The sequence below is a fragment of the Condylostylus longicornis genome, unplaced genomic scaffold, assembly GCF_029603195.1.
Source record: "Condylostylus longicornis isolate FDR11 unplaced genomic scaffold, ASM2960319v2 ptg000027l, whole genome shotgun sequence".
Taxonomy (NCBI): Eukaryota; Metazoa; Arthropoda; class Insecta; order Diptera; family Dolichopodidae; genus Condylostylus; species Condylostylus longicornis.
The window spans coordinates 7,480,900-7,507,927 of NW_026577996.1; the positions used below are offsets into that span (position 1 = coordinate 7,480,900).

A 27,028-nucleotide genomic window follows, 5' to 3' on the forward strand; every position below is an offset into this window, starting at 1 on the left:
TATAATTTTATAAATGAAAATTCATGTTTCTGTAAAAGCCAAAAATTCAAAAATATTGGATTTAATCTGAGAATTCTACAGAATTTTAAACAGTTCTGTGGAAATATAGAGAATAAAAGAGCAGAGAAAATTTAATTTTACAGTAACATTTAATTTCTTTAAAGCAAATACTTTAATCGGAAAATTCTTGATAAATCATAGATCCAAATGGATCTCCTATACTTAGTCCTAACAGATGTGGCAAAATAACAGTAACAGAGTTCATCCAGTTCATTCATTGAGTAATGATTTACATAACATTCAACATTGCAAAGCTCACGACCTTTTTCTAACATAAAGCCATTTTCATACAAAAAAATTATCAAAAGTTGTTTTGCCTTGATCACTTTCCCATTCTCTCATCTTTTGTTCTTTCTTCTCATTAAAATTAGAAAACGGAATTGTTGTTGCTATTGGTTCTAATTTATTATTTATAACCATTTGAATAAAACAGAGATAAAGAAAAATATTGCAAATAAAAAACTCAAAATGTGATATCGTGGTTCGTGAGATCATAATTCATAGAGATATGTATACATTTTTTTCTCTTTCATAATGAAATGAGTGATAATAATATATTTCATATTTTATGTAATTGTATGTACATATTAATATTAATATAATTGGACATTTCATATTTAATTACACAAAATTAATTACATAAACAAACAAACATTAACATTATCTTATTTTCCCTTTATGTGTGAGTTGGAAATATTTTAATTCATGTAAGGAAGAGCTAAAGAAACTAAAATTGCAAGTATATAAAAGTGAGTGAACTAAATATTAATATTTATTTTAGAACATCTTTGATTCAATTTTATCAGGTCCAAACTACCTATCTATCTATCTGGTGTTTACTTAACATTCTAAGGCGCATAATTAATACCTTACCTCATCTTATTCAAATAAGTATATACTTTTTCTGCTCTAATAATACATATACCAAAAATAAGATTTTACGTCAACTTTACTTCTTTACTTACTCATAATGCATACATCTACAAAATATGTCCTTTCATTTCAGAAACTTGTACTCGTATTATTTTATTTAGTATGTATCTACATAATGCGTACAGATTTTTAATAAGTTTTCAAGAAACTAAGTAACTCCACTCAACTCTATTTTCAAACGAGTCATAGATATTCGTTTTATTTTTGATATGAACAAAAAATCAAAAAGGAAAGTTGACGTAAAATCTTATTTTTGGTATATGTATTATTAGAGCAGAAAAAGTATATACTTATTTGAATAAGATGAGGTAAGGTATTAATTATGCGCCTTAGAATGTTAAGTAAACACCAGATAGATAGATAGGTAGTTTGGACCTGATAAAATTGAATCAAAGATGTTCTAAAATAAATATTAATATTTAGTTCACTCACTTTTATATACTTGCAATTTTAGTTTCTTTAGCTCTTCCTTACATGAATTAAAATATTTCCAACTCACACATAAAGGGAAAATAAGATAATGTTAATGTTTGTTTGTTTATGTAATTAATTTTGTGTAATTAAATATGAAATGTCCAATTATATTAATATTAATATGTACATACAATTACATAAAATATGAAATATATTATTATCACTCATTTCATTATGAAAGAGAAAAAAATGTATACATATCTCTATGAATTATGATCTCACGAACCACGATATCACATTTTGAGTTTTTTATTTGCAATATTTTTCTTTATCTCTGTTTTATTCAAATGGTTATAAATAATAAATTAGAACCAATAGCAACAACAATTCCGTTTTCTAATTTTAATGAGAAGAAAGAACAAAAGATGAGAGAATGGGAAAGTGATCAAGGCAAAACAACTTTTGATAATTTTTTTGTATGAAAATGGCTTTATGTTAGAAAAAGGTCGTGAGCTTTGCAATGTTGAATGTTATGTAAATCATTACTCAATGAATGAACTGGATGAACTCTGTTACTGTTATTTTGCCACATCTGTTAGGACTAAGTATAGGAGATCCCAAAAATTCTTCACAGTTAACAGAAATTTTCATTAACAGATTTTGTGATTTTTCGTCTCCTTCTTACTCAACAAAAATATAAAACCATAATTTTATTAACAGAAAATTCTTTATATCTGTTATTTTATTGAATGCTTAAGAAATATCTTGAAAGATCTAGAAATTTCTCTTTCAATATCTGGAAATTTCTTTAATTTTATAAAATCATATATAAACCCGTACATCGTTCAACTCGATTCAGTATTGAATTAAAAACACAAGCGAAAACATTAAAATCAAAACATTACAAAGAGTTTTGAAAATTTCTTCAAATTTAAGTGATTGTTATATTGAAAAGAGAAAATACAAATTAAAAAAATACAAGATGTCAGCAGTTGGAATTGATTTAGGAACAACATACTCCTGTGTTGGAGTTTTTCAACACGGAAAAGTGGAAATCATTGCTAACGACCAAGGAAATAGAACAACACCAAGCTATGTTGCATTTACAGATTCTGAGCGTTTAATTGGAGATGCAGCTAAGAATCAAGTTGCAATGAATCCCCAAAATACAATTTTTGATGCCAAAAGATTAATTGGACGAAAATACAATGATCCTAAAATTCAAGAAGACGTCAAACATTGGCCATTCAAAGTAGTTAGCGACAATGGGAAACCAAAAATTTGTGCAGAATTCAAAGGAGAAACAAAACGATTTTCACCAGAAGAAATTAGTTCAATGGTTTTAACTAAAATGAAAGAAACTGCAGAAGCCTACCTTGGCGAAACTGTTAAAGATGCTGTAATTACTGTGCCAGCATATTTCAACGATTCTCAAAGACAAGCCACAAAAGATGCTGGTGCCATAGCGGGCTTAAATGTTCTCAGAATAATTAATGAGCCAACAGCTGCCGCTTTAGCGTATGGATTAGATAAAAATTTATCTGGTGAGAAAAATGTATTAATCTTTGATTTGGGTGGTGGAACATTTGACGTCTCAATTTTAACAATTGATGAAGGATCTCTATTTGAAGTAAGAGCTACAGCTGGAGATACACATTTAGGTGGAGAAGATTTTGATAATAGATTGGTCAACCATTTCGCAGAAGAATTTAAGAGAAAATATAAGAAAGAGCTCCGTTCAAATCCAAGAGCCTTGCGTCGTTTGCGAACCGCCGCTGAACGAGCAAAACGAACTCTTTCATCAAGCACTGAAGCTTCAATAGAAATTGATGCTCTATTTGAAGGTGTTGATTTTTACACGAAAATATCTCGCGCACGATTTGAAGAACTTTGTGCAGATTTATTCAGATCAACATTACAACCAGTTGAAAAGGCATTGACTGATGCAAAAATGGATAAAGGACAAATTCACGATATTGTGTTGGTTGGAGGATCAACCCGAATTCCAAAAGTTCAAAATCTTTTACAACAATTCTTCAATGGCAAATCATTAAATTTATCAATTAATCCTGATGAAGCTGTTGCTTATGGAGCAGCAATCCAAGCAGCCATTCTAACAGGCAGTAAAGATTCCAAAATACAAGATGTACTTTTAGTAGATGTTGCACCACTTTCTCTTGGTATTGAAACAGCTGGTGGAGTAATGACAAAGATAATCGAAAGAAATACAAGAATTCCATGCAAACAAACAAAAACTTTTTCTACATACTCAGACAATCAACCTGGTGTTAATATTCAAGTATTTGAAGGAGAAAGAGCAATGACAAAAGACAACAATTTGCTAGGAAACTTTGATTTATCTGGTATACCACCAGCACCAAGAGGAGTACCAAAAATTGATGTAACGTTTGATATGGATGCAAATGGTATATTAACTGTTTCTGCTAAAGAAATGAGTACTGGTAAAGAGAAAAATATCACAATCAAGAATGATAAAGGACGATTATCTCAAGCAGAAATAGACAGAATGGTTTCAGAAGCCGAACGATATCAAGAAGAAGATGAGAAGCAACGTCAAAAAATTACTGCCCGCAATAGTTTAGAAGGATATGTATTTAGTGTTAAACAAGCAGTTGAACAAGCTGGAGATAAATTAACAAAATCAGATAAAGAAGAAGTAACAAAATGGTGTGAGGAAACAGTCAAGTGGTTGGATAATAACTCTTTAGCCGAAAGAGAAGAATATGAGGATAAAATGAAAGAACTTAGTAAAGTCTGTGGTCCAATAATGACAAAATTACATCAAGGTAGCTCACAGACACAAGCAGGCAGTTGTGGTGGACAATCAGGTGGTTTTGGAGGTTCAAGATCAGGACCCTCAGTAGAGGAAGTAGATTAAGCTAGTAAATAATTAATTTTGATTTTAAAAAGTTTAAAGTTACCAAAAAAATATTTATGATTTTATAAAACTTTTTTTAAAGCTAAAAATGTATTATACATACATATATTATGTTTGATATTTTATAATTGCAATATTATGCTGTGAATAAATATAAGTGTACATTATATGTATTAGGTTTACAATAATTACATAAATAAAAAAATTTGGAATAAAATTGTATTGATTTGATTTGAAATAATTTTGGTTTTCCATATTTTCTTGCTTCATTTAAATTAATCTAGCTTTAATTCAAATTTACGCATTTATTAATTACTGGTATCAGAGCAAAGAATATGGAAATCTGGTGATGTTGTTGAGCAAAAGACGGAAAAGAACATATTGATCTAACGAGATTTGCTCTATACATTTGGATTAATTATCATAACATCATTATTTAACTGTGAATCCCAAGATATTCATTTATTTAACTTATTCGAAAACAGTTAATAAAATCGGAATGTAGTTTATATTCAGAACCAAGCTCTACAAGAATCATAAAGTTTAAAAGAATCGAAATCGCTTGAAAAAGTCCCATTGAATAGGAAAACTTCACTCGAAGGAATTTAATTGCGAATGCGAGTTAAATTCAATAGAAAACCTATTCATATTAAATTGCAAATATATATTCAAAACTATGTCAGTTGCAAATATTAATATCATGCTAAAAAATTGCTTTTCTGTATCCAAAATTGATTCAAAACTACAAAGGAACCAATAAATCTCAGTTTAAAAACCCCAAACTTATAATACTGGCTGTAAAACATTCAGAATTCGACACTCCATTTCGATTTTTCTGTGTAATTTGAGTAAGCATCATATCGGTGTACCTATTTTCTTTTTTTTCGTCATAATTTTAAATAGTAACGTACCAAACAGGTTTCCTCACGACTCTTTTGCTAAAATTTTAATTAAACATTATCAATAATATTAAACTTACCACTTAATGTTAGCATTACTACCACGGCTGAAAGAAATACTTTTTTGATTTTTTGTAATGTCAAGATTAATACTAAAATTTAAGACCATAAAGAAAGCCATCTGTATTGCAAGTGAATATTTTTATAATGTATTTTTTTGATGCTAACGAATTATACTCTTGAAGATTTCTTCAGATTAGAATCGTCATCTATCGGAATTTTTAAAATTTATTCAATAATTCCCATACGCATTTGATCTTATTTTTTAATTATTCTTGTGGCATTTTTCAAATGTTTTCGAACTAACAAGTAGAAAAATAAACAAAAATATTTTACTTCTATAGTCTGAAAAGCTTTATTGCTCATTTCATGTAATTTTCATAGTATAAATATATATAGTATATTACAATGAAGCTACACGAGATTTTTCTGTGTAGTACAAACTGTCAAATTACTCCGTTGATAATTAGGATTTTAGAAAGAGTATTAGTTATCAATAATAATTTTGTAAACTAAAGTGAATTACAAATTAGCAAACAACAAAATTAATTAAGAGCACATATTAGAATATTTGATGAAATTAGCAAATTGCAAAATATATTCTAAAATTTTATTGGAAAATAAACAACAAGTTTGATAAGATTAATGCTGTATCCAAGCAAGAGTAGTACTCTTAGTACCAGCTTAGTACCGTAACGGTGCACAGAAATGTAGTAAGTATTTAACATATAAAAGACAGCACTTATTATTAAATAAGTTATTATGATATTATATTATTATTATTTAACAACAAGTACTTTCTTTTTTGCCCACTGAAATTCAAACATTTTCATGTTAGAGAAAAGTCGCAAAGAAATATGGATCCAATTAGTAATTGCAGTTCTGATACACTTGCAGCTACCTATAAAATTAATAAAATAGTACTGCCAATAAAAAACCATATTAATAACAACTGCTAAAACAAACAATTCACAAAACAAGCAAGGCGTTATATTGTTAAAAGCAAAACACAACAAACTAGTACAAATTTATTACTGAAAATATTGTAGAAGAAATTTCGAAAAACTACAAACTAGAACTTAGTGCTTTAAAAAAAAACGCACCGCAACTGCAGCTCTAACTTAGAACTGTGAAAATGAATATAACCCATCTCTATACTAAAGATATGGAGTTAAAAAATATTATAGAACATTTATATACAGTGATAAGTACAAGACTCTTAGGTTACATAAAACCATAAAATTTACATACTTTTGTAATTTTATGTAATATCTTCTTTATTCTACTTCTTAGTTCTTCGCTTCTCCTACAAAATTTATTGAAAAAAAAAATTTAGTCGAAAGTAAACGACAATAAGTTCTGGGATTCTTTCAACCAAAAACTATTGATGTAACGTAACAATTTTTAATTCACCAAAATAAAAAAATTTTGTGTTGCACTTTTTTTTATAAAAACAGATTTAGAACGGATTTTCGAATACCAAATACAAAGTAAAACATTCGGACTGATTTTTTTTTTTTTTTTTTTTTCTATATTTGAACTAAAACTGGCCTAGGGCCAACCATCAGTTTTTCGTTGTAAGCTTATTACTAGATGTTTTAACTATAACATCAGACACCCAACGGTGAACTGACGCAACCTCTGGTAGACAATATGTTGCTAAAGAAGGTCCAACGGCTTTTTTCTTTTCAGGCGTCGTGTGATCCCGGATGTATTGGTCAACTTCGATGCCTCCGTGTTAATATGTTCCTCCAATTTAGCAGCATGCTTTATCGCAAGCCTTTTAATTTCGTCGATGACCCAGGGAATGTTCAGATCCCGGTGTAAATCACTGTTTCTTACGTACCATGGCGCATTCACCATGTTACGTAAGACCTTGTTTTGAAAACGTTGAATTATGTTTATGTGTTGATTAGCGGCACAGCCCCAAAGTTGAATTCCATATAGCCAGACTGGTTTTAGCACCTGATTATAGACAAGTAGCTTATTTTTCGTTGACAGTTTTGATTTGCGACCGATCAGCCAGTACAATTTTTTATATTTCTGATCCAGCTCTTTTCTCTTAATTTTAACATGTTCTTTCCACTTTAATTTCACATCAAGTGTCATGCCCAAGTATTTTGCGGTTGATTCGTGTGGTACAGGTACTCCATTTAGGTAAATAGGAACGTGCTGGTGTATATGCCTATTTGTAAAGTTAATGTTTGTTGACTTCGCCTCGTTAAGTTTTATTTTCCACTTTGTAGTCCATTCTGAAATTTGGTCATTTGCATTTTGCAATTTTTTAGAAGAATCTAAATAATTTTTGTCAACTGCTAGTAAGGCTGTATCATCTGCGAAGGTAGCAACGGTGACCCCTTGAGGAGTAGGAACGTCACTGGTGTACAAAACAAACAATAGTGGGCCCAGTATGCTGCCTTGTGGAACCCCCGCATGTATTTCTTTTAATTCCGAAAAATCTTCCCCCACTCTTACCCTAAATAGTCTGTCGTTGAGATACGATTTTATCAATTCGACAAATTGAGTTGGTAGAAAGTCATGTAATTTGTAAATTAATCCTTCGTGCCATACACGATCAAACGCCTGAGCTACATCAATCAGCATCGCTGAACAAACCTCTTTTTCTTCCAGAGCCTTTTCTATTACGTCAGTGATTCGATGGATCTGCTCTACAATAGAGTGTTTTTCTCTAAAACCGAACTGATGGTTTGGAACAACGTTTCTTTCTTCAATCAACACTTTCAGCTTCCTCAGAAACAGTTTCTCAAACAGTTTAGAGACCACTGGGAGAAGAGAAATGACTTATACTCATTTTGCGGCTTGCCAGGTTTCAGCAACATGATGACTTCAGCTATTTTCCAGGACGTAGGAACGTACTTCAGTTTAAAGGCGGCGTTAAACAGGTAAGTTAGCATTTTAATAGCCCTAGCTGGTAGGTTTTTCAGTACCTCAGATGTTATTAAGTCGAAACCAGGAGCTTTCTTCGCTTTAAGACTCTTTTTGATCTCGCGTGACACCTCCTTATGGGTTATTACGCCTATTTCCTGATCAGCAGAATTTTGAGGAGATGCGACGTTCACGTTTGAATAAATCTCATTTGGTGTAAATATTTCGGCTAGATGATTTGCAAAAACCTCCGCTTTTTCAGCGTCGGATTTGGCCCATGAGTTGTCGGATTTACGAATCGGGGGAACATGCGTGATGCGGTTGTCAAATTTCTTCGTGGCCTTCCATAATGAATGCTCTGAATTGTCTTTGGGTGACAAATTCTCAATATAATTGTTGAATGACTGTTCTTTAATTAACTTAATTTCTTCTTTCAGGTTTTCCGTTAGTCTATTCAGGATGAATTTGTGTGCCGGATCTCTGGTTTGCTGCCAACGCTTTCTTGCTCGTCGTTTTTCCAAAACCAAGGTTCTAATTTCTAGTGGGTAATTAACTCCTTTTGTTTTTTGTTGGACTATATGCGTACTACTCCATGCGGCCTTTTGCACCAATGTGTTAAAATTTTCCGCTGCTACTTCCAAGTCGAGTTTCGAGTTCAGACTTATGTCAAGATTAATTGTACTGTCTAATTCTGATCGAAATTTAACCCAATCAGTGGAGTTATTAGTCAGGAAGAGTTTGACCTTTTCCCTTATAACTGTGTTACTGAGTGTAAGAATTACAGCTGAGTGATCAGAATTCAAGTCATAACTCTCGTCAATTTCGATGTAGTTCGAGCCCACCTTTTTGGAAATAAAAAAGTTCAGTAAATCAGGCGTCCTATTCATATCCGAGGGCCAGTATGTTGGTCTTCCGGTGGAGTGATAGTTACACCCAGCTGCGGCGATTGCTGATCTGAGCTCCCTTCCCTTTGTGCTTATTAGTCTGGAGCCCCAGTCTGTGTGCTTGGCGTTGAAATCTCCGCCGACTATGAATTTGTCACCCATGGTGTTCAGTAAATAAAGATAATCAGCTTTCTTAAGATTATGTTTAGGAGGGCAGTAAACGGCACCCACATTCAAATTCTTACCATCTACCCTTACTCTTACAACTGTGAGTTATATTTCGTCCAATTTTATGCCACAATCATGGTCATGACTAATATTTTCTTTTATTAATATTGCACTACCCCCATTTGCTTGATTCACCGGATGGCACGTCCTGTAAATATTGTATCCCTTAAAGCTAATGTATGATTGACTTGTAAGATGAGTTTCCGAGATCAAGCACACGTCAATGTTTTGCATGTGGAGGAAAACCTCAAGCTCGTGACGTTTTTCCATTAGGCCGTTGACATTCCATATAGCTATTTTAAAGTTGTATCTGGTCATTTTGGTTTCGATGGATCATTGCACCTGACGTAAATTTTTCAATATTGTTAACCCTCAATGTAAGATTGTGAATCATGTTTACAATGTTTTGCAGCATGCTTGGTATATCTTCTTTGTTAATTGTTGAATCGTCAATATTTGTGTGTGAACTGGTTGTCTGAGGAATATTATTTTTAACGATATTTGCAAAACTTCTCGTATCCCTTTTCTGATATTGGAACTTTTGCTCAGACCTAGGCTGTACAGACTTTGTTGCTGATTTGGATTGAATTGAAGAGTTTCTTCTTTTTTGTAGTTCCTTAGCAACAGTACAACCCCTATAGTTGGCCGGACTGATAAAGATATTTTTTTATTTTAAAACTAACCTAGAGCTACATTTTGTTAATTGTTTCGTGGAAGGATTTATAGATACTTCATAGTTCCTATTTTACGGTAGCATATGCTAATAAACTAGCTTATTAATAAAAAGGAGCTGGTGTAATCGTTTGGTTAAAGAATGCTTATATTGACATTGCACTGACAGTTGATATTGTTGTTATGTCAAAATATCAATATAATTACTAATGTCATACTACTTTTGTTTATTTTCAAATTTCCTAAAACGAAATTGTTCATAAAAGTAAAAAATATAATAAATAGAGTAAAAATTCTATTCTAAAAAAAAATTATTTTTAATCTTGAAGTGCTTAATAGGATTAATATTAAAAATATTAATTTTAATGGAAGGGAAATAGAAAAACTATAAAATTCCTTGAAATTTAGCTATGCAAAAAGAAAAATTCAACAATGTAACCGAGTTTAGAGTTCTGAAGCTGATACATTTTATTTGCAAATCAAAATTTAATATGAATTCAATTTTTATTGATTTTTAGGTGCTCGAAACCGCTTGATTGAAGAATTTTATAACATGTGTACAAACTTAGTGGAGGCACATAGAACTTAATCAAACAGAAACTTAATATTAAACATATATATTTTTAATATGAATATATTAAATGCATACATACATTAAAGGTAAACGCAAAATAAAGAAGGAAGCAAATAAATCATCGCGGTATAGTAAAGATATAAATTTTGAAATCGGGTATGTAGTAAGTATTTCATCAAAATTTAAGTATGTATGTATGTACATATGCATACTACTGGCTAGAAATGGATTTTCCAATCAGAAATATAATAAAATTTTATACAAAACGAAATATAAGTCTTTATAAACGAAATTAATAAATTGCATATGAAATAAAAAATAACTTTTTAGGATTTAAAAGAAAAAATTAGGTTTTTTAAAGAGGTTCTTGCAAACTACATAATATTTTCAAAAATGCGATATTTTTGAATTGATGCTTACAACGAAAAAAATTCCAATTAATCTAAGTGTTCCTATGGAGTATTTATTTATGTGCCAGATGTATGCATGTGTTTGTTGCAGCTGTTCACCTTCATATTTTTTGCATGGAAGCATAAGGGTTTAAAGTTCAATTAAAATAGCAACGTTTTTAATCAAAAATCTCTAAATCATTTCAAAAGTCGGTAAACTTATCCATTAATTAAAGAATTTCTAAACATTTACTTCCACATTTAAATACCGAACATAACAAAGTATACTCGTATTTCACAGAATAATGATACACAATATATAAATACATTATTGATATTTTTATAATTTTAAGAAATTATAAAAACTCAGTTTTTTAAAATATCTAAAATTTTTATTTCAATATTTTTGTTTTTCTCTTTTAATTCAATACTGAAACGAATTGAATGATGTTCCGAATCATGTTAACAAAATATTTTGTGTAGACATTGAATAAAATAACAGATACAGAGAATTTTCTGTTATTGAAATGCAAATGTTATTTAAAAATAACTGTTAAATTTGGATCTCCTATACTTAGTCCTAACAGATGTGGCAAAATAACAGTAACAGAGTTCATCCAGTTCATTCATTGAGTAATGATTTACATAACATTCAACATTGCAAAGCTCACGACCTTTTTCTAACATAAAGCCATTTTCATACAAAAAAATTATCAAAAGTTGTTTTGCCTTGATCACTTTCCCATTCTCTCATCTTTTGTTCTTTCTTCCCATTAAAATTAGAAAACGGAATTGTTGTTGCTATTGGTTCTAATTTATTATTTATAACCATTTGAATAAAACAGAGATAAAGAAAAATATTGCAAATAAAAAACTCAAAATGTGATATCGTGGTTCGTGAGATCATAATTCATAGAGATATGTATACATTTTTTTCTCTTTCATAATGAAATGAGTGATAATAATATATTTCATATTTTATGTAATTGTATGTACATATTAATATTAATATAATTGGACATTTCATATTTAATTACACAAAATTAATTACATAAACAAACAAACATTAACATTATCTTATTTTCCCTTTATGTGTGAGTTGGAAATATTTTAATTCATGTAAGGAAGAGCTAAAGAAACTAAAATTGCAAGTATATAAAAGTGAGTGAACTAAATATTAATATTTATTTTAGAACATCTTTGATTCCATTTTATCAGGTCCAAACTACCTATCTATCTATCTGGTGTTTACTTAACATTCTAAGGCGCATAATTAATACCTTACCTCATCTTATTCAAATAAGTATATACTTTTTCTGCTCTAATAATATACCAAAAATAAGATTTTACGTCAACTTTCCTTTTTGATTTTTTGTTCATATTAAAAATAAAACGAATATCTATGACTCGTTTGAAAATAGAGTTGAGTGGAGTTACTTAGTTTCTTGAAAACTTATTAAAAATCTGTACGCATTATGTAGATACATACTAAATAAAATAATACGAGTACAAGTTTCTGAAATGAAAGGACATATTTTGTAGATGTATGCATTATGAGTAAGTAAAGAAGTAAAGTTGACGTAAAATCTTATTTTTGGTATATTATTAGATATATACAATTCCGTTTTCTAATTTTAATGGGAAGAAAGAACAAAAGATGAGAGAATGGGAAAGTGATCAAGGCAAAACAACTTTTGATAATTTTTTTGTATGAAAATGGCTTTATGTTAGAAAAAGGTCGTGAGCTTTGCAATGTTGAATGTTATGTAAATCATTACTCAATGAATGAACTGGATGAACTCTGTTACTGTTATTTTGCCACATCTGTTAGGACTAAGTATAGGAGATCCTTAAATTTAACAATTGCAATTATGTAACGACGATACAATTGTATTACTGTTATATCACTGATGTTGAAAGTTTAAGTTTCGCGACAAATACTTTTGATATACGCTGTTGTTATGCTTACATGAATATGAATTTATTTATTCAAAAATTTAAGTGTGATTTTAAAGTTCATTAGTATCTGCTACTCTAGTATTCAAAGTGTATATGAAAATGTTTCGACTTTTTTCGTTTTAAATTGTCTGAGCAGCAAATTTCTGTTTTGTGAACTGTTATTTCTATAAAATAAAATAAAAAATACCTGTATGCAATAAGTTTATATTTGCTGTAAAAGTTATGTTATATACAGAAATGTATATGTATAACTCATAAATGATCTAGAAAATTCAAAATAGAAATATCCAGAAATTATTTTTGTTAAACTCGAAACATCTGTTATATTTTGGCAAGATGCGATTTTATTTATAGTATAAAAATTCATAATAAAATGTTGGTATTAAAGTCTAATAAAAGTTTCATGAATGAAAAATATGTATGTACATATGTACATACATACTCAGAAATAAGAATGTTGTGTGTTATAGGCTCGTATATATTTATGTATATATACAAGTACATTATAGATTGTATGTACATAGGTACGTTAGCTCTTCAGTTGGTGTTTATTATTTCTATTTTAAAATTAATATTTTTCGTGAGTGTGAAGAATGTTTGCTATTAATAAACGAAACGAGAAAAAAAAGGTGACCGCGTCAGCTATGCTATACCCTTACCCGTACGAATATTTCAGAATGCTGCCACATTCTTATGTGTTTATTTACTAGTACTTTATTTGCGTACAATGTAATTTTTATGGGTTAAATGTAATTTTGTTTAGAATGGTAGTGTAAAACCACAACCAAATTTTACTAGTGTAGGCCCCATTTTCTCACCCCCTTAGGCAAAATTGGAATAATGTATACACTTTACAGTTTCCGAAATATTACCAAAAACTTTATTGTTAAAGTTGTATGACAGCTTGTTGAATGTTTCTTTCCTAGCGTTATAATCAGAGTGGTAAATTTATAATATATGTATATGTTATGCACATATTTGAACTTTGGTGTCTACTAGTGTGATAATATACATGTGTACATACTTAAATATTGTAAATGGTTTTTTAAAAATTTTTCTATTATTTTACGTATGCATGTAGGTATTAACTTATAATAAAATTATTAACGAGAATAAGAAAGCATCATATTAAGTACATTTTTCGAACTTTATGCGCCAATATAAACAAAACTATCATTTTAAAAACAGTTTTTCAAAGTGCGATGTTGTTATAGAACGCTTGTTTAGTTAGCTGCACCAGATCATATAAAGGGGTTACAGATTAAGAAAAATTATGTATGGCCTTTTACCTTTCGACTCAAGTAGCCGGCTTTACGAAAATTCTAGATAAAAATAATTAAATAATTAACGAAAAATTTGCAGGTTCATTAGGATTTTTCTCATCTAATAAAAATTTAATTCAGCTTAAGTGAAAAAATTAAAAAAAAAAAAAAAAAATACGAATATATGTATTTTTAAAATAAGAAATAATTTATTTCATATTATTGATTTTTCTATTTAATCAGACTACTAAAATCATATATCACAAATATTTTAATAACTATATGGCCAATATATGTAATTTTAAATAATTATTTTACAGTCTTCTAACACTTTAATACAAAATCATTGAGCATTAAAATTAACATATTTTCACAAATTAATCAATTTTTAAAATTAATCTACTTCTTCTACTGTTGGTCCTGGCCTTGAGCCTCCAAAACCACCTGCTTGCGTACCACAACCGCCTGCTTGCGTCTGTGAGCTACCTTGATGCAATTTTGTCATGATTGGACTACAAACTTTACTAAGTTCTTTCATTTTATCCTCATATTCTTCTTTTTCAGCTAAAGTGTTATTATCCAACCACTTGACTGTTTCATCACACCATTGCATTACTTGGTCTTTATCTGATTTTGTTAATTTATCTCCGGCTTGTTCAACTGCTTGTTTAACACTAAATACATATCCTTCTAAACTATTGCGGGCAGTAATTTTTTGACGTTGTTTCTCATCTTCCTCTTGATATCGTTCGGCTTCTGAAACCATTCTGTCTATTTCTGCTTGAGATAATCGTCCTTTATCATTCTTGATTGTAATATTTTTCTCTTTACCAGTACTCATTTCTTTAGCAGAAACAGTTAATATACCATTTGCATCCATATCAAAAGTTACATCAATTTTTGGTACCCCTCTTGGTGCTGGTGGTATACCAGATAAATCAAAGTTTCCTAGCAAATTGTTGTCTTTTGTCATTGCTCTTTCTCCTTCAAATACTTGAATGCTAACTCCAGGTTGGTTATCTGAGTATGTAGAGAAAGTTTGTGTTTGTTTGCATGGAATCCTTGAATTTCTTTCGATTATTTTTGTCATTACTCCACCAGCTGTTTCAATACCAAGAGAAAGTGGTGCAACATCTACTAAAAGTACATCTTGTATTTTGGAATCTTTACTGCCTGTTAGAATGGCTGCTTGGATTGCTGCTCCATAAGCAACAGCTTCATCAGGATTAATTGATAAATTTAATGACTTGCCATTGAAGAATTGTTGTAAAAGATTTTGAACTTTTGGAATTCGGGTTGATCCTCCAACCAACACAATGTCGTGAATTTGACTTTTATCCATTTTTGCATCATTTAATGCCTTCTCAACTGGATGTAATGTTGATCTGAATAAATCTGCACAAAGTTCTTCAAATCTTGCCCGAGATATTTTCGTGTAAAAATCAACACCTTCAAACAGAGCATCAATTTCTATTGAAGCTTCAGTGCTTGATGAAAGAGTTCGTTTCGCTCGTTCAGCGGCGGTTCTCAAACGACGCAAGGCTCTTGGATTTGAACGGAGATCTTTCTTATATTTTCTCTTAAATTCTTCTGCGAAATGGTTGACCAATCTATTATCAAAATCTTCTCCACCTAAATGTGTATCTCCAGCCGTAGCTCTTACTTCAAATAAAGATCCTTCATCAATTGTTAAAATTGAGACGTCAAATGTTCCACCACCCAAATCAAAGATTAACACATTTTTTTCACCAGATAAATTTTTATCTAATCCATACGCTAAAGCGGCAGCTGTTGGCTCATTAATTATTCTGAGAACATTTAAGCCCGCTATGGCACCAGCATCTTTTGTGGCTTGTCTTTGAGAATCGTTGAAATATGCTGGCACAGTAATTACAGCATCTTTAACAGTTTCGCCAAGGTATGCTTCTGCAGTTTCTTTCATCTTAGTTAAAACCATTGAACTAATTTCTTCTGGTGAAAATCGTTTTGTTTCTCCTTTGAATTCTGCACAAATTTTTGGTTTCCCATTGTCGCTAACTACTTTGAATGGCCAATGTTTGACGTCTTCTTGAATTTTAGGATCATTGTATTTTCGTCCAATTAATCTTTTGGCATCAAAAATTGTATTTTTGGGATTCATTGCTACTTGATTCTTAGCTGCATCTCCAATTAAACGCTCAGAATCTGTAAATGCAACATAGCTTGGTGTTGTTCTATTTCCTTGGTCGTTAGCAATGATTTCCACTTTTCCGTGTTGAAAAACTCCAACACAGGAGTATGTTGTTCCTAAATCAATTCCAACTGCTGGCATTTTGTATTTTTTTACTTTGTACTTTCTTTTTTCAATATAATAATCACTTAAATTTGAAGAAATTTTCAAAACTTTTTGTAATGTTTTGATTTTAATGTTTTCGCTTGTTTTTTTAATTCAATACTGAATCGAGTTGAACGATGTACGGGTTTATATATGATTTTATAAAATTAAAGAAATTTCCAGATATTGAAAGAGAAATTTCTAGATCTTTCAAGATATTTTTTAAGCATTCAATAAAATAACAGATATAGAGAATTTTCTGTTAATAAAAATATTGTTTTATAATTTTCTTGAGTAAGAAGGAGACAAAAAATCACAAAATCTGTTAATGAAAATTTCTGTTAGCTGTGAAGAATTTTTGCTAATGTAAAATACTCTGTAACATCTGTTACTGGTAGTGCTGTTATTTCGATTTAATTTTTATTAGTTGACGGAAATTATAATACAAAATTACAGTTAGAAGTAAAATATTACAGATTAAATTTTGTTTATATTAAATTGCTGTAATGCTAATTTTGGATCTCCTATACTTAGTCCTAACAGATGTGGCAAAATAACAGTAACAGAGTTCATCCAGTTCATTCATTGAGTAATGATTTACATAACATTCAACATTGCAAAGCTCACGACCTTTTTCTAACATAAAGCCATTTTCATACAAAAAAATTATCAAAAGTTGTTTTGCCTTGATCACTTTCCCATTCTCTCATCTTTTGTTCTTTCTTCTCATTAAAATTAGAAAACGGAATTGTTGTTGCTATTGGTTCTAATTTATTATTTATAACCATTTGAATTAAACAGAGATAAAGAAAAATATTGCAAATAAAAAACTCAAAATGTGATATCGTGGTTCGTGAGATCATAATTCATAGAGATATGTATACATTTTTTTCTCTTTCATAATGAAATGAGTGATAATAATATATTTCATATTTTATGTAATTGTATGTACATATTAATATTAATATAATTGGACATTTCATATTTAATTACACAAAATTAATTACATAAACAAACAAACATTAACATTATCTTATTTTCCCTTTATGTGTGAGTTGGAAATATTTTAATTCATGTAAGGAAGAGCTAAAGAAACTAAAATTGCAAGTATATAAAAGTGAGTGAACTAAATATTAATATTTATTTTAGAACATCTTTGATTCAATTTTATCAGGTCCAAACTACCTATCTATCTATCTGGTGTTTACTTAACATTCTAAGGCGCATAATTAATACCTTACCTCATCTTATTCAAATAAGTATATACTTTTTCTGCTCTAATAATACATATACCAAAAATAAGATTTTACGTCAACTTTACTTCTTTACTTACTCATAATGCATACATCTACAAAATATGTCCTTTCATTTCAGAAACTTGTACTCGTATTATTTTATTTAGTATGTATCTACATAATGCGTACAGATTTTTAATAAGTTTTCAAGAAACTAAGTAACTCCACTCAACTCTATTTTCAAACGAGTCATAGATATTCGTTTTATTTTTGATATGAACAAAAAATCAAAAAGGAAAGTTGACGTAAAATCTTATTTTTGGTATATGTATTATTAGAGCAGAAAAAGTATATACTTATTTGAATAAGATGAGGTAAGGTATTAATTATGCGCCTTAGAATGTTAAGTAAACACCAGATAGATAGATAGGTAGTTTGGACCTGATAAAATTGAATCAAAGATGTTCTAAAATAAATATTAATATTTAGTTCACTCACTTTTATATACTTGCAATTTTAGTTTCTTTAGCTCTTCCTTACATGAATTAAAATATTTCCAACTCACACATAAAGGGAAAATAAGATAATGTTAATGTTTGTTTGTTTATGTAATTAATTTTGTGTAATTAAATATGAAATGTCCAATTATATTAATATTAATATGTACATACAATTACATAAAATATGAAATATATTATTATCACTCATTTCATTATGAAAGAGAAAAAAATGTATACATATCTCTATGAATTATGATCTCACGAACCACGATATCACATTTTGAGTTTTTTATTTGCAATATTTTTCTTTATCTCTGTTTTGTTCAAATGGTTATAAATAATAAATTAGAACCAATAGCAACAACAATTCCGTTTTCTAATTTTAATGAGAAGAAAGAACAAAAGATGAGAGAATGGGAAAGTGATCAAGGCAAAACAACTTTTGATAATTTTTTTGTATGAAAATGGCTTTATGTTAGAAAAAGGTCGTGAGCTTTGCAATGTTGAATGTTATGTAAATGATTACTCAATGAATGAACTGGATGAACTCTGTTACTGTTATTTTGCCACATCTGTTAGGACTAAGTATAGGAGATCCGAAAATTCTCTATATCTGTTATTTTATTGAATGCTTAAAAAATATCTTGAAAGATCTAGAAATTTCTCTTTCAATATCTGGAAATTTCTTTAATTTTATAAAATCATATATAAACCCGTACATCGTTCAACTCGATTCAGTATTGAATTAAAAAAACAAGCGAAAACATTAAAATCAAAACATTACAAAGAGTTTTGAAAATTTCTTCAAATTTAAGTGATTATTATATTGAAAAAAGAAAGTACAAAGTAAAAAAATACAAAATGCCAGCAGTTGGAATTGATTTAGGAACAACATACTCCTGTGTTGGAGTTTTTCAACACGGAAAAGTGGAAATCATTGCTAACGACCAAGGAAATAGAACAACACCAAGCTATGTTGCATTTACAGATTCTGAGCGTTTAATTGGAGATGCAGCTAAGAATCAAGTAGCAATGAATCCCAAAAATACAATTTTTGATGCCAAAAGATTAATTGGACGAAAATACAATGATCCTAAAATTCAAGAAGACGTCAAACATTGGCCATTCAAAGTAGTTAGCGACAATGGGAAACCAAAAATTTGTGCAGAATTCAAAGGAGAAACAAAACGATTTTCACCAGAAGAAATTAGTTCAATGGTTTTAACTAAGATGAAAGAAACTGCAGAAGCATACCTTGGCGAAACTGTTAAAGATGCTGTAATTACTGTGCCAGCATATTTCAACGATTCTCAAAGACAAGCCACAAAAGATGCTGGTGCCATAGCGGGCTTAAATGTTCTCAGAATAATTAATGAGCCAACAGCTGCCGCTTTAGCCTATGGATTAGATAAAAATTTATCTGGTGAAAAAAATGTGTTAATCTTTGATTTGGGTGGTGGAACATTTGACGTCTCAATTTTAACAATTGATGAAGGATCTTTATTTGAAGTAAGAGCTACGGCTGGAGATACACATTTAGGTGGAGAAGATTTTGATAATAGATTGGTCAACCATTTCGCAGAAGAATTTAAGAGAAAATATAAGAAAGATCTCCGTTCAAATCCAAGAGCCTTGCGTCGTTTGAGAACCGCCGCTGAACGAGCGAAACGAACTCTTTCATCAAGCACTGAAGCTTCAATAGAAATTGATGCTCTGTTTGAAGGTGTTGATTTTTACACGAAAATATCTCGGGCAAGATTTGAAGAACTTTGTGCAGATTTATTCAGATCAACATTACATCCAGTTGAGAAGGCATTAAATGATGCAAAAATGGATAAAAGTCAAATTCACGATATTGTGTTGGTTGGAGGATCAACCCGAATTCCAAAAGTTCAAAATCTTTTACAACAATTCTTCAATGGCAAGTCATTAAATTTATCAATTAATCCTGATGAAGCTGTTGCTTATGGAGCAGCAATCCAAGCAGCCATTCTAACAGGCAGTAAAGATTCCAAAATACAAGATGTACTTTTAGTAGATGTTGCACCACTTTCTCTTGGTATTGAAACAGCTGGTGGAGTAATGACAAAAATAATCGAAAGAAATTCAAGGATTCCATGCAAACAAACACAAACTTTCTCTACATACTCAGATAACCAACCTGGAGTTAGCATTCAAGTATTTGAAGGAGAAAGAGCAATGACAAAAGACAACAATTTGCTAGGAAACTTTGATTTATCTGGTATACCACCAGCACCAAGAGGGGTACCAAAAATTGATGTAACATTTGATATGGATGCAAATGGTATATTAACTGTTTCTGCTAAAGAAATGAGTACTGGTAAAGAGAAAAATATTACAATCAAGAATGATAAAGGACGATTATCTCAAGCAGAAATAGACAGAATGGTTTCAGAAGCCGAACGATATCAAGAGGAAGATGAGAAACAACGTCAAAAAATTACTGCCCGCAATAGTTTAGAAGGATATGTATTTAGTGTTAAACAAGCAGTTGAACAAGCCGGAGATAAATTAACAAAATCAGATAAAGACCAAGTAATGCAATGGTGTGATGAAACAGTCAAATGGTTGGATAATAACACTTTAGCTGAAAAAGAAGAATATGAGGATAAAATGAAAGAACTTAGTAAAGTTTGTAGTCCAATCATGACAAAATTGCATCAAGGTAGCTCACAGACGCAAGCAGGAGGTTGTGGTACGCAAGCAGGTGGTTTTGGAGGTTCAAGACCAGGACCAACAGTAGAAGAAGTAGATTAATTTAACAAATCGCTTAATTTTAGTTGAAGATTATGTTATTAGACAAATTTTTAAAAGACTGTAAAAAATTTAGTTAGAAAATATTAAATTAATTAAATTTCCTATAATTGTTAAAATGTTTATAATTTATAATTTTAGCATATTAATTTATTGCAGAAATTAGAAGTATGTATTTAAAAATAAATTTTAATTTAAAAAACAAATGTTTACTGGTATTTATTTTAAAAATAGAAAGTCTTTTGAGTTTTGGACACCCTTATCTTAAAATCTAGTAGGGAATAACAAAGCCCTCTTTTACAATTATTCCATAAGTTTATTTGTACATGAGATGACAGATTTTGACATTGTATGAGTAAAATTACGCTAATGGAACAATTTATTTCATCCATTCCAAATAAACATTATAATTTCCTCTAATTTTTTTTTTCTCTAACATTTTAAATCCTCAACATTGACATTGTATTGTTTTAGTTTTGCATTACCTACGAGAGTTACATAAGGTTTCTTAGCTCACCTTTAATTTCCAAAAAATTTTGATGTGTTCACTATACGTTCTTTTTATAATAAACTTTTCCTTACAAAACGTACTTCGAAATAAAACCCAGTACTATCAACTAAAAGTTTTACAAAAGTAAGTAAAACTATCCGTGACTTCAATAATGCTGTAAAAAGATTTAAGTACCGTATTAATACGGTTGTAGTACCGTCTCAGAGCTTTCAATACCTTTACATTGTAATAAAAACTACTAAAGCTTTTCGTACATTTTGGAATACAATTTTTATAATATTATTACATACTTTGACGTTTGTTTGAAAAGTTCAATTTAAAGTTCTGTGCAAATGATAATTTTTAACAAACATTACCAAGTCATTAAAAACATTGCATTTTTATGCTGCATTTTAGGAAAAAAACTTAATAACTAGCACTTTATTGCTAGTTATTAGTAAAATGCTAATTTATTTAATTGGTTATTTATGGCAACATTTATATGACAAGGTATAAGAAAATAGTGCTCGATTTTTTCGATACCCGATTTACTTTTATTTTACGTCTCCACTACGTATAAAACGCATTTAGGGAAAGTGTACAATGTCAAGAGCTTTTACTAAACTTTTTGGAACTTGATACTTTGTAAAATTTACGTCGTGAACGCATTATTGAAGTCACGGTATCTGAATGCGCCACATGCATACCTATTTCGTATGCAGTCCAAACTTCATAGATTTTCTTTGCAAACACTAAGAGACTGTTAACAATGTATCAAGAAGGTGCTAGCCCCAAAATGAGACTCAAATAAAACTAGAGTGAACTCAAAATTAAAGGGGTATTTTTGGCTTTGCTGTAATCATGTAGTTGATTCTAATTTTAAGCCAAATTCGCATTCTCTAGTTAACGTAATTGAAAGTATTAGAAAAGTAAGTTACTTAAAAGCTCCTCTCTAGTTAGCTATAAATATTTTTATGCTATGAAATTTTGTTTTTAAATCCCGGTTTCCTCTAACATAAAATAGTTGTTATACAAATTAAATTTCCAGGCTTTCACACGTATTCATATGTATAGACATCCATGCAGCAAAACAGTTGATAACGTTAACATAAAGAGTTTTGGTTAACGAAATTTCCGTTATATCCTTCTATAGAACAAGTAGAATTTTAAAATTTTCAGGCTCAAAATTGCCACTCGTATTTTAATTTTCTGGAATATTTTTGAATTTTCTAGAATCTAGATTCTATAACGGACGAAAATAATGTCGAAAAATATAAAAATTTTCTGTCCACTAAATACACAGAAAATAATTTCTGTGTTCTTATAATAGACACCATTACATTTTTGGTATTTTATCCTTACTCTGTTCTAGATTTATTAAAATATGTAAGTATAGTTGAAACCAAAAGTGCATTACAAAGTTTGCATTACAGCAATTTAAAATAACAGCACTACCACTAACACATTAGCAAAAATTCATCACAGTTAACAGAAATTTTCATTAACAGATTTTGTGATTTTTCGTCTCCTTCTTACTCAACAAAAATATAAAACCATAATTTTATTAACAGAAAATTCTTTATATCTGTTATTTTATTGAATGCTTAAAAAATATCTTGAAAGATCTAGAAATTTCTCTTTCAATATCTGGAAATTTCTTTAATTTTATAAAATCATATATAAACCCGTACATCGTTCAACTCGATTCAGTATTGAATTAAAAAAACAAGCGAAAACATTAAAATCAAAACATTACAAAAAGTTTTGAAAATTTCTTCAAATTTAAGTGATTATTATATTGAAAAAAGAAAGTACAAAGTAAAAAAATACAAAATGCCAGCAGTTGGAATTGATTTAGGAACAACATACTCCTGTGTTGGAGTTTTTCAACACGGAAAAGTGGAAATCATTGCTAACGACCAAGGAAATAGAACAACACCAAGCTATGTTGCATTTACAGACTCTGAGCGTTTAATTGGAGATGCAGCTAAGAATCAAGTAGCAATGAATCCCAAAAATACAATTTTTGATGCCAAAAGATTAATTGGACGAAAATACAATGATCCTAAAATTCAAGAAGACGTCAAACATTGGCCATTCAAAGTAGTTAGCGACAATGGGAAACCAAAAATTTGTGCAGAATTCAAAGGAGAAACAAAACGATTTTCACCAGAAGAAATTAGTTCAATGGTTTTAACTAAGATGAAAGAAACTGCAGAAGCATACCTTGGCGAAACTGTTAAAGATGCTGTAATTACTGTGCCAGCATATTTCAACGATTCTCAAAGACAAGCCACAAAAGATGCTGGTGCCATAGCGGGCTTAAATGTTCTCAGAATAATTAATGAGCCAACAGCTGCCGCTTTAGCGTATGGATTAGATAAAAATTTATCTGGTGAAAAAAATGTGTTAATCTTTGATTTGGGTGGTGGAACATTTGACGTCTCAATTTTAACAATTGACGAAGGATCTCTATTTGAAGTAAGAGCTACAGCTGGAGATACACATTTAGGTGGAGAAGATTTTGATAATAGATTGGTCAACCATTTCGCAGAAGAATTTAAGAGAAAATATAAGAAAGATCTCCGTTCAAATCCAAGAGCCTTGCGTCGTTTGAGAACCGCCGCTGAACGAGCGAAACGAACTCTTTCATCAAGCACTGAAGCTTCAATAGAAATTGATGCTCTGTTTGAAGGTGTTGATTTTTACACGAAAATATCTCGTGCAAGATTTGAAGAACTTTGTGCAGATTTATTCAGATCAACATTACATCCAGTTGAGAAGGCATTAAATGATGCAAAAATGGATAAAAGTCAAATTCACGACATTGTGTTGGTTGGAGGATCAACCCGAATTCCAAAAGTTCAAAATCTTTTACAACAATTCTTCAATGGCAAGTCATTAAATTTATCAATTAATCCTGATGAAGCTGTTGCTTATGGAGCAGCAATCCAAGCAGCCATTCTGACAGGCAGTAAAGATTCTAAAATACAAGATGTACTTTTAGTAGATGTTGCACCACTTTCTCTTGGTATTGAAACAGCTGGTGGAGTAATGACAAAAATAATCGAAAGAAATTCAAGGATTCCATGCAAACAAACACAAACTTTCTCTACATACTCAGATAACCAACCTGGAGTTAGCATTCAAGTATTTGAAGGAGAAAGAGCAATGACAAAAGACAACAATTTGCTAGGAAACTTTGATTTATCTGGTATACCACCAGCACCAAGAGGGGTACCAAAAATTGATGTAACATTTGATATGGATGCAAATGGTATATTAACTGTTTCTGCTAAAGAAATGAGTACTGGTAAAGAGAAAAATATTACAATCAAGAATGATAAAGGACGATTATCTCAAGCAGAAATAGACAGAATGGTTTCAGAAGCCGAACGATATCAAGAAGAAGATGAGAAGCAACGTCAAAAAATTACTGCCCGCAATAGTTTAGAAGGATATGTATTTAGTGTTAAACAAGCAGTTGAACAAGCCGGAGATAAATTAACGAAATCAGAAAAAGACCAAGTAATGCAATGGTGTGATGAAACAGTCAAGTGGTTGGATAATAACACTTTAGCTGAAAAAGAAGAATATGAGGATAAAATGAAAGAAATCAGTAAAGTTTGTAGTCCAATCATGACAAAATTGCATCAAGGTAGTTCACAGACGCAAGCAGGCGGTTGTGGTACGCAAGCAGGTGGTTTTGGAGGTTCAAGATCAGGACCAACAGTAGAAGAAGTAGACTAATTTAACAATGCGCTTAACTTTACTATTCCGTTAATTTATTGAATAACTGTATTAAATTAGACAATGATTTTGTTATTAGATAAATTTTTAAAAGACTGTAAAAATTTAGTTAGAAAATATTAAATTAATTAAATTTCCTATAATTGTTAAAATGTTTATAATAATTTATAATTTTAGCATATTAATTTATTGTAGAAATTAGAAGTATGTATTTAAAAATAAATTTTAATTTAAAAAACAAATGTTTACTGGTATTTATTTTAAAAATAGAAAACCTTCTATAAGTTTTGGAAACCTCTTATATTCAGTTGGTTTATATTTTAATTGTGTAAAAATAAAATTTTAATATTTATAATTCTATACTAAGGAGGGTATAATTTATTCTTGATAAAATTTCGAATAATAAAATTATAAAGATTTCATTCTCCAATTTTGCGTGTTCTCTATCGTTGTAATGCACATAGGAAGACTTAATAATTATTTTTCTTAGTATTTAAATATAAAATTGTTTCTTTGGTACACCTGTTTAATTTTGTGAAGTATCACGACAACACTTAAAACTAAAATATAGAATGAAAAGAATATAGGTACTATCTGAAATTTAACAAAGTCCACTGGAATATTGGAACTGTTTAATTAAATATACTAATTCTTAAACATACATCACACAACCACACATACATATGTACATATCGTAGTTATTGTTACTAACTTACGAATAATACTACATATAAAATATATTCTAAACGTATTCACACTATGTGAAATATAATTATTTACATGTGTGTGTAAAAGCGTAAAATATAAAATCGTTTTGAAAGTATAAACCGGTCGTTTTTCAAATTTTGTTTTACCTTTACTGTGTTCTTTCCTTATAAATATTTTTATTTATTTTTTATTATTATGCTTTTTGGTTTTTTATTTTTAAAAGTATGAATACTGTACCAATACTTAACACAAAAATTTACCAATGTAAACATAAAAGTTGATGTACTCTCATTGTTAGGTTTTCAATCGTTTCTATATAAATATAAGGTAAAAAACTGGAAAGTAGAGTTGTAAAATGAACAAAATAAGCACTTGTAGCAAATATTTTTTGAAAGCTAATATTATTTGCGAAATAGTCCGATAATTGTAAATCTATTAAATATTTTTATTTATTGCAACAGAAAGATTCTTCATATTCAAATAAATATTCAAATTAAATTCGCTGTGGCACATAAATGGTTTACTTTATGTAAACAACATTAAGGTTAAAGAATTTTAATCCTATTACACTTTAAATCATAAACAGTGTATCAAATTTCGAAAGAGTCAGATTGTAATAATTAGTCTTCAGCTTACTAATTACCTAAAATTTTATAATTTGAATAATTTCGAAATCTCGCTGCTTTAGCAGCTAATGAAATTATTACAATCATTAAAGTATATATGGAGCTGCACAGAAATAGACATACATATATATAGGAATCCAATTACGAATATTAAATACCAGATATTTAATTAAACTGGTCTACAAAATTAATATATTGTAGTAAGTCAAATTGACATTTTATTGTTATTGATTTATTTATAAAGAACTTTGAGACAGTGTGTGTCTTTTCTAATAATAAGCTAAAAAACTTTGTATTTAATTTTTAATACCAAAATTATTGAATTTTATTACACGTGCTTGTTCCTTTATATAAAATATAATTTTTCTTTTAAATTACTTATACCTGTGTTTATATGTACATATGCATAACAAACATGCGCACTTAAATTCAAAATTAAATAATATCCTTAAGCATATTGCTGAATTTTATTTAAAATTTTTTATTTTCATTAGTCCATTTTAAGAAAAAT

The 27,028-nt window shown here is 29.7% G+C and overlaps 3 protein-coding genes across 4 annotated transcripts; 2 read left to right on the forward strand and 1 right to left on the reverse strand.

The window, feature by feature from the left end:
* Positions 1-2,287: 2,287 nt before the first annotated feature.
* On the forward strand, positions 2,288-4,409 carry LOC129607578 (major heat shock 70 kDa protein Ba-like). The gene has a single exon (XM_055518657.1). The coding sequence runs from the start codon at positions 2,390-2,392 to the stop codon at positions 4,304-4,306; it is 1,917 nt and encodes a 638-aa protein (XP_055374632.1). The 5' UTR covers positions 2,288-2,389; the 3' UTR covers positions 4,307-4,409.
* A 10,104-nt stretch (positions 4,410-14,513) lies between these two features.
* LOC129607543 (major heat shock 70 kDa protein Ba-like) lies at positions 14,514-16,453 on the reverse strand. Its single transcript, XM_055518590.1, has one exon. The coding sequence runs from the start codon at positions 16,428-16,430 to the stop codon at positions 14,514-14,516; it is 1,917 nt and encodes a 638-aa protein (XP_055374565.1). The 5' UTR covers positions 16,431-16,453.
* Positions 16,454-18,940: 2,487 nt separating this feature from the next.
* LOC129607544 (major heat shock 70 kDa protein Ba-like) lies at positions 18,941-25,285 on the forward strand. Of its 2 annotated transcripts, XM_055518592.1 has the most exons (2): positions 18,941-20,908; positions 25,113-25,285. In XM_055518592.1, exons 1-2 carry the CDS (start codon positions 19,030-19,032, stop codon positions 25,181-25,183), a joined length of 1,950 nt encoding a protein of 649 aa, XP_055374567.1. In that variant the 5' UTR covers positions 18,941-19,029; the 3' UTR covers positions 25,184-25,285. The 2 variants fall into 2 exon arrangements, with proteins under 2 accessions (XP_055374567.1, XP_055374566.1); XM_055518591.1 differs by lacking the exon at positions 25,113-25,285 and having other exon boundaries at positions 18,941-20,946.
* The last annotated feature ends 1,743 nt before the right edge of the window (positions 25,286-27,028 follow it).

Coding starts and splice junctions, on each gene's coding strand:
- LOC129607543 (XM_055518590.1), bottom strand. CDS start 16,430: ATGCCAGCAGTTGGAATTGATTTAGGAACAACATACTCCTGTGTTGGA.
- LOC129607578 (XM_055518657.1), top strand. CDS start 2,390: ATGTCAGCAGTTGGAATTGATTTAGGAACAACATACTCCTGTGTTGGA.
- LOC129607544 (XM_055518592.1), top strand. CDS start 19,030: ATGCCAGCAGTTGGAATTGATTTAGGAACAACATACTCCTGTGTTGGA. Junction 20,909..25,112: donor GCAAGCAGGTGGTTTTGGAG/GTTCAAGACCAG, acceptor AGACGCAAGCAG/GCGGTTGTGGTACGCAAGCA.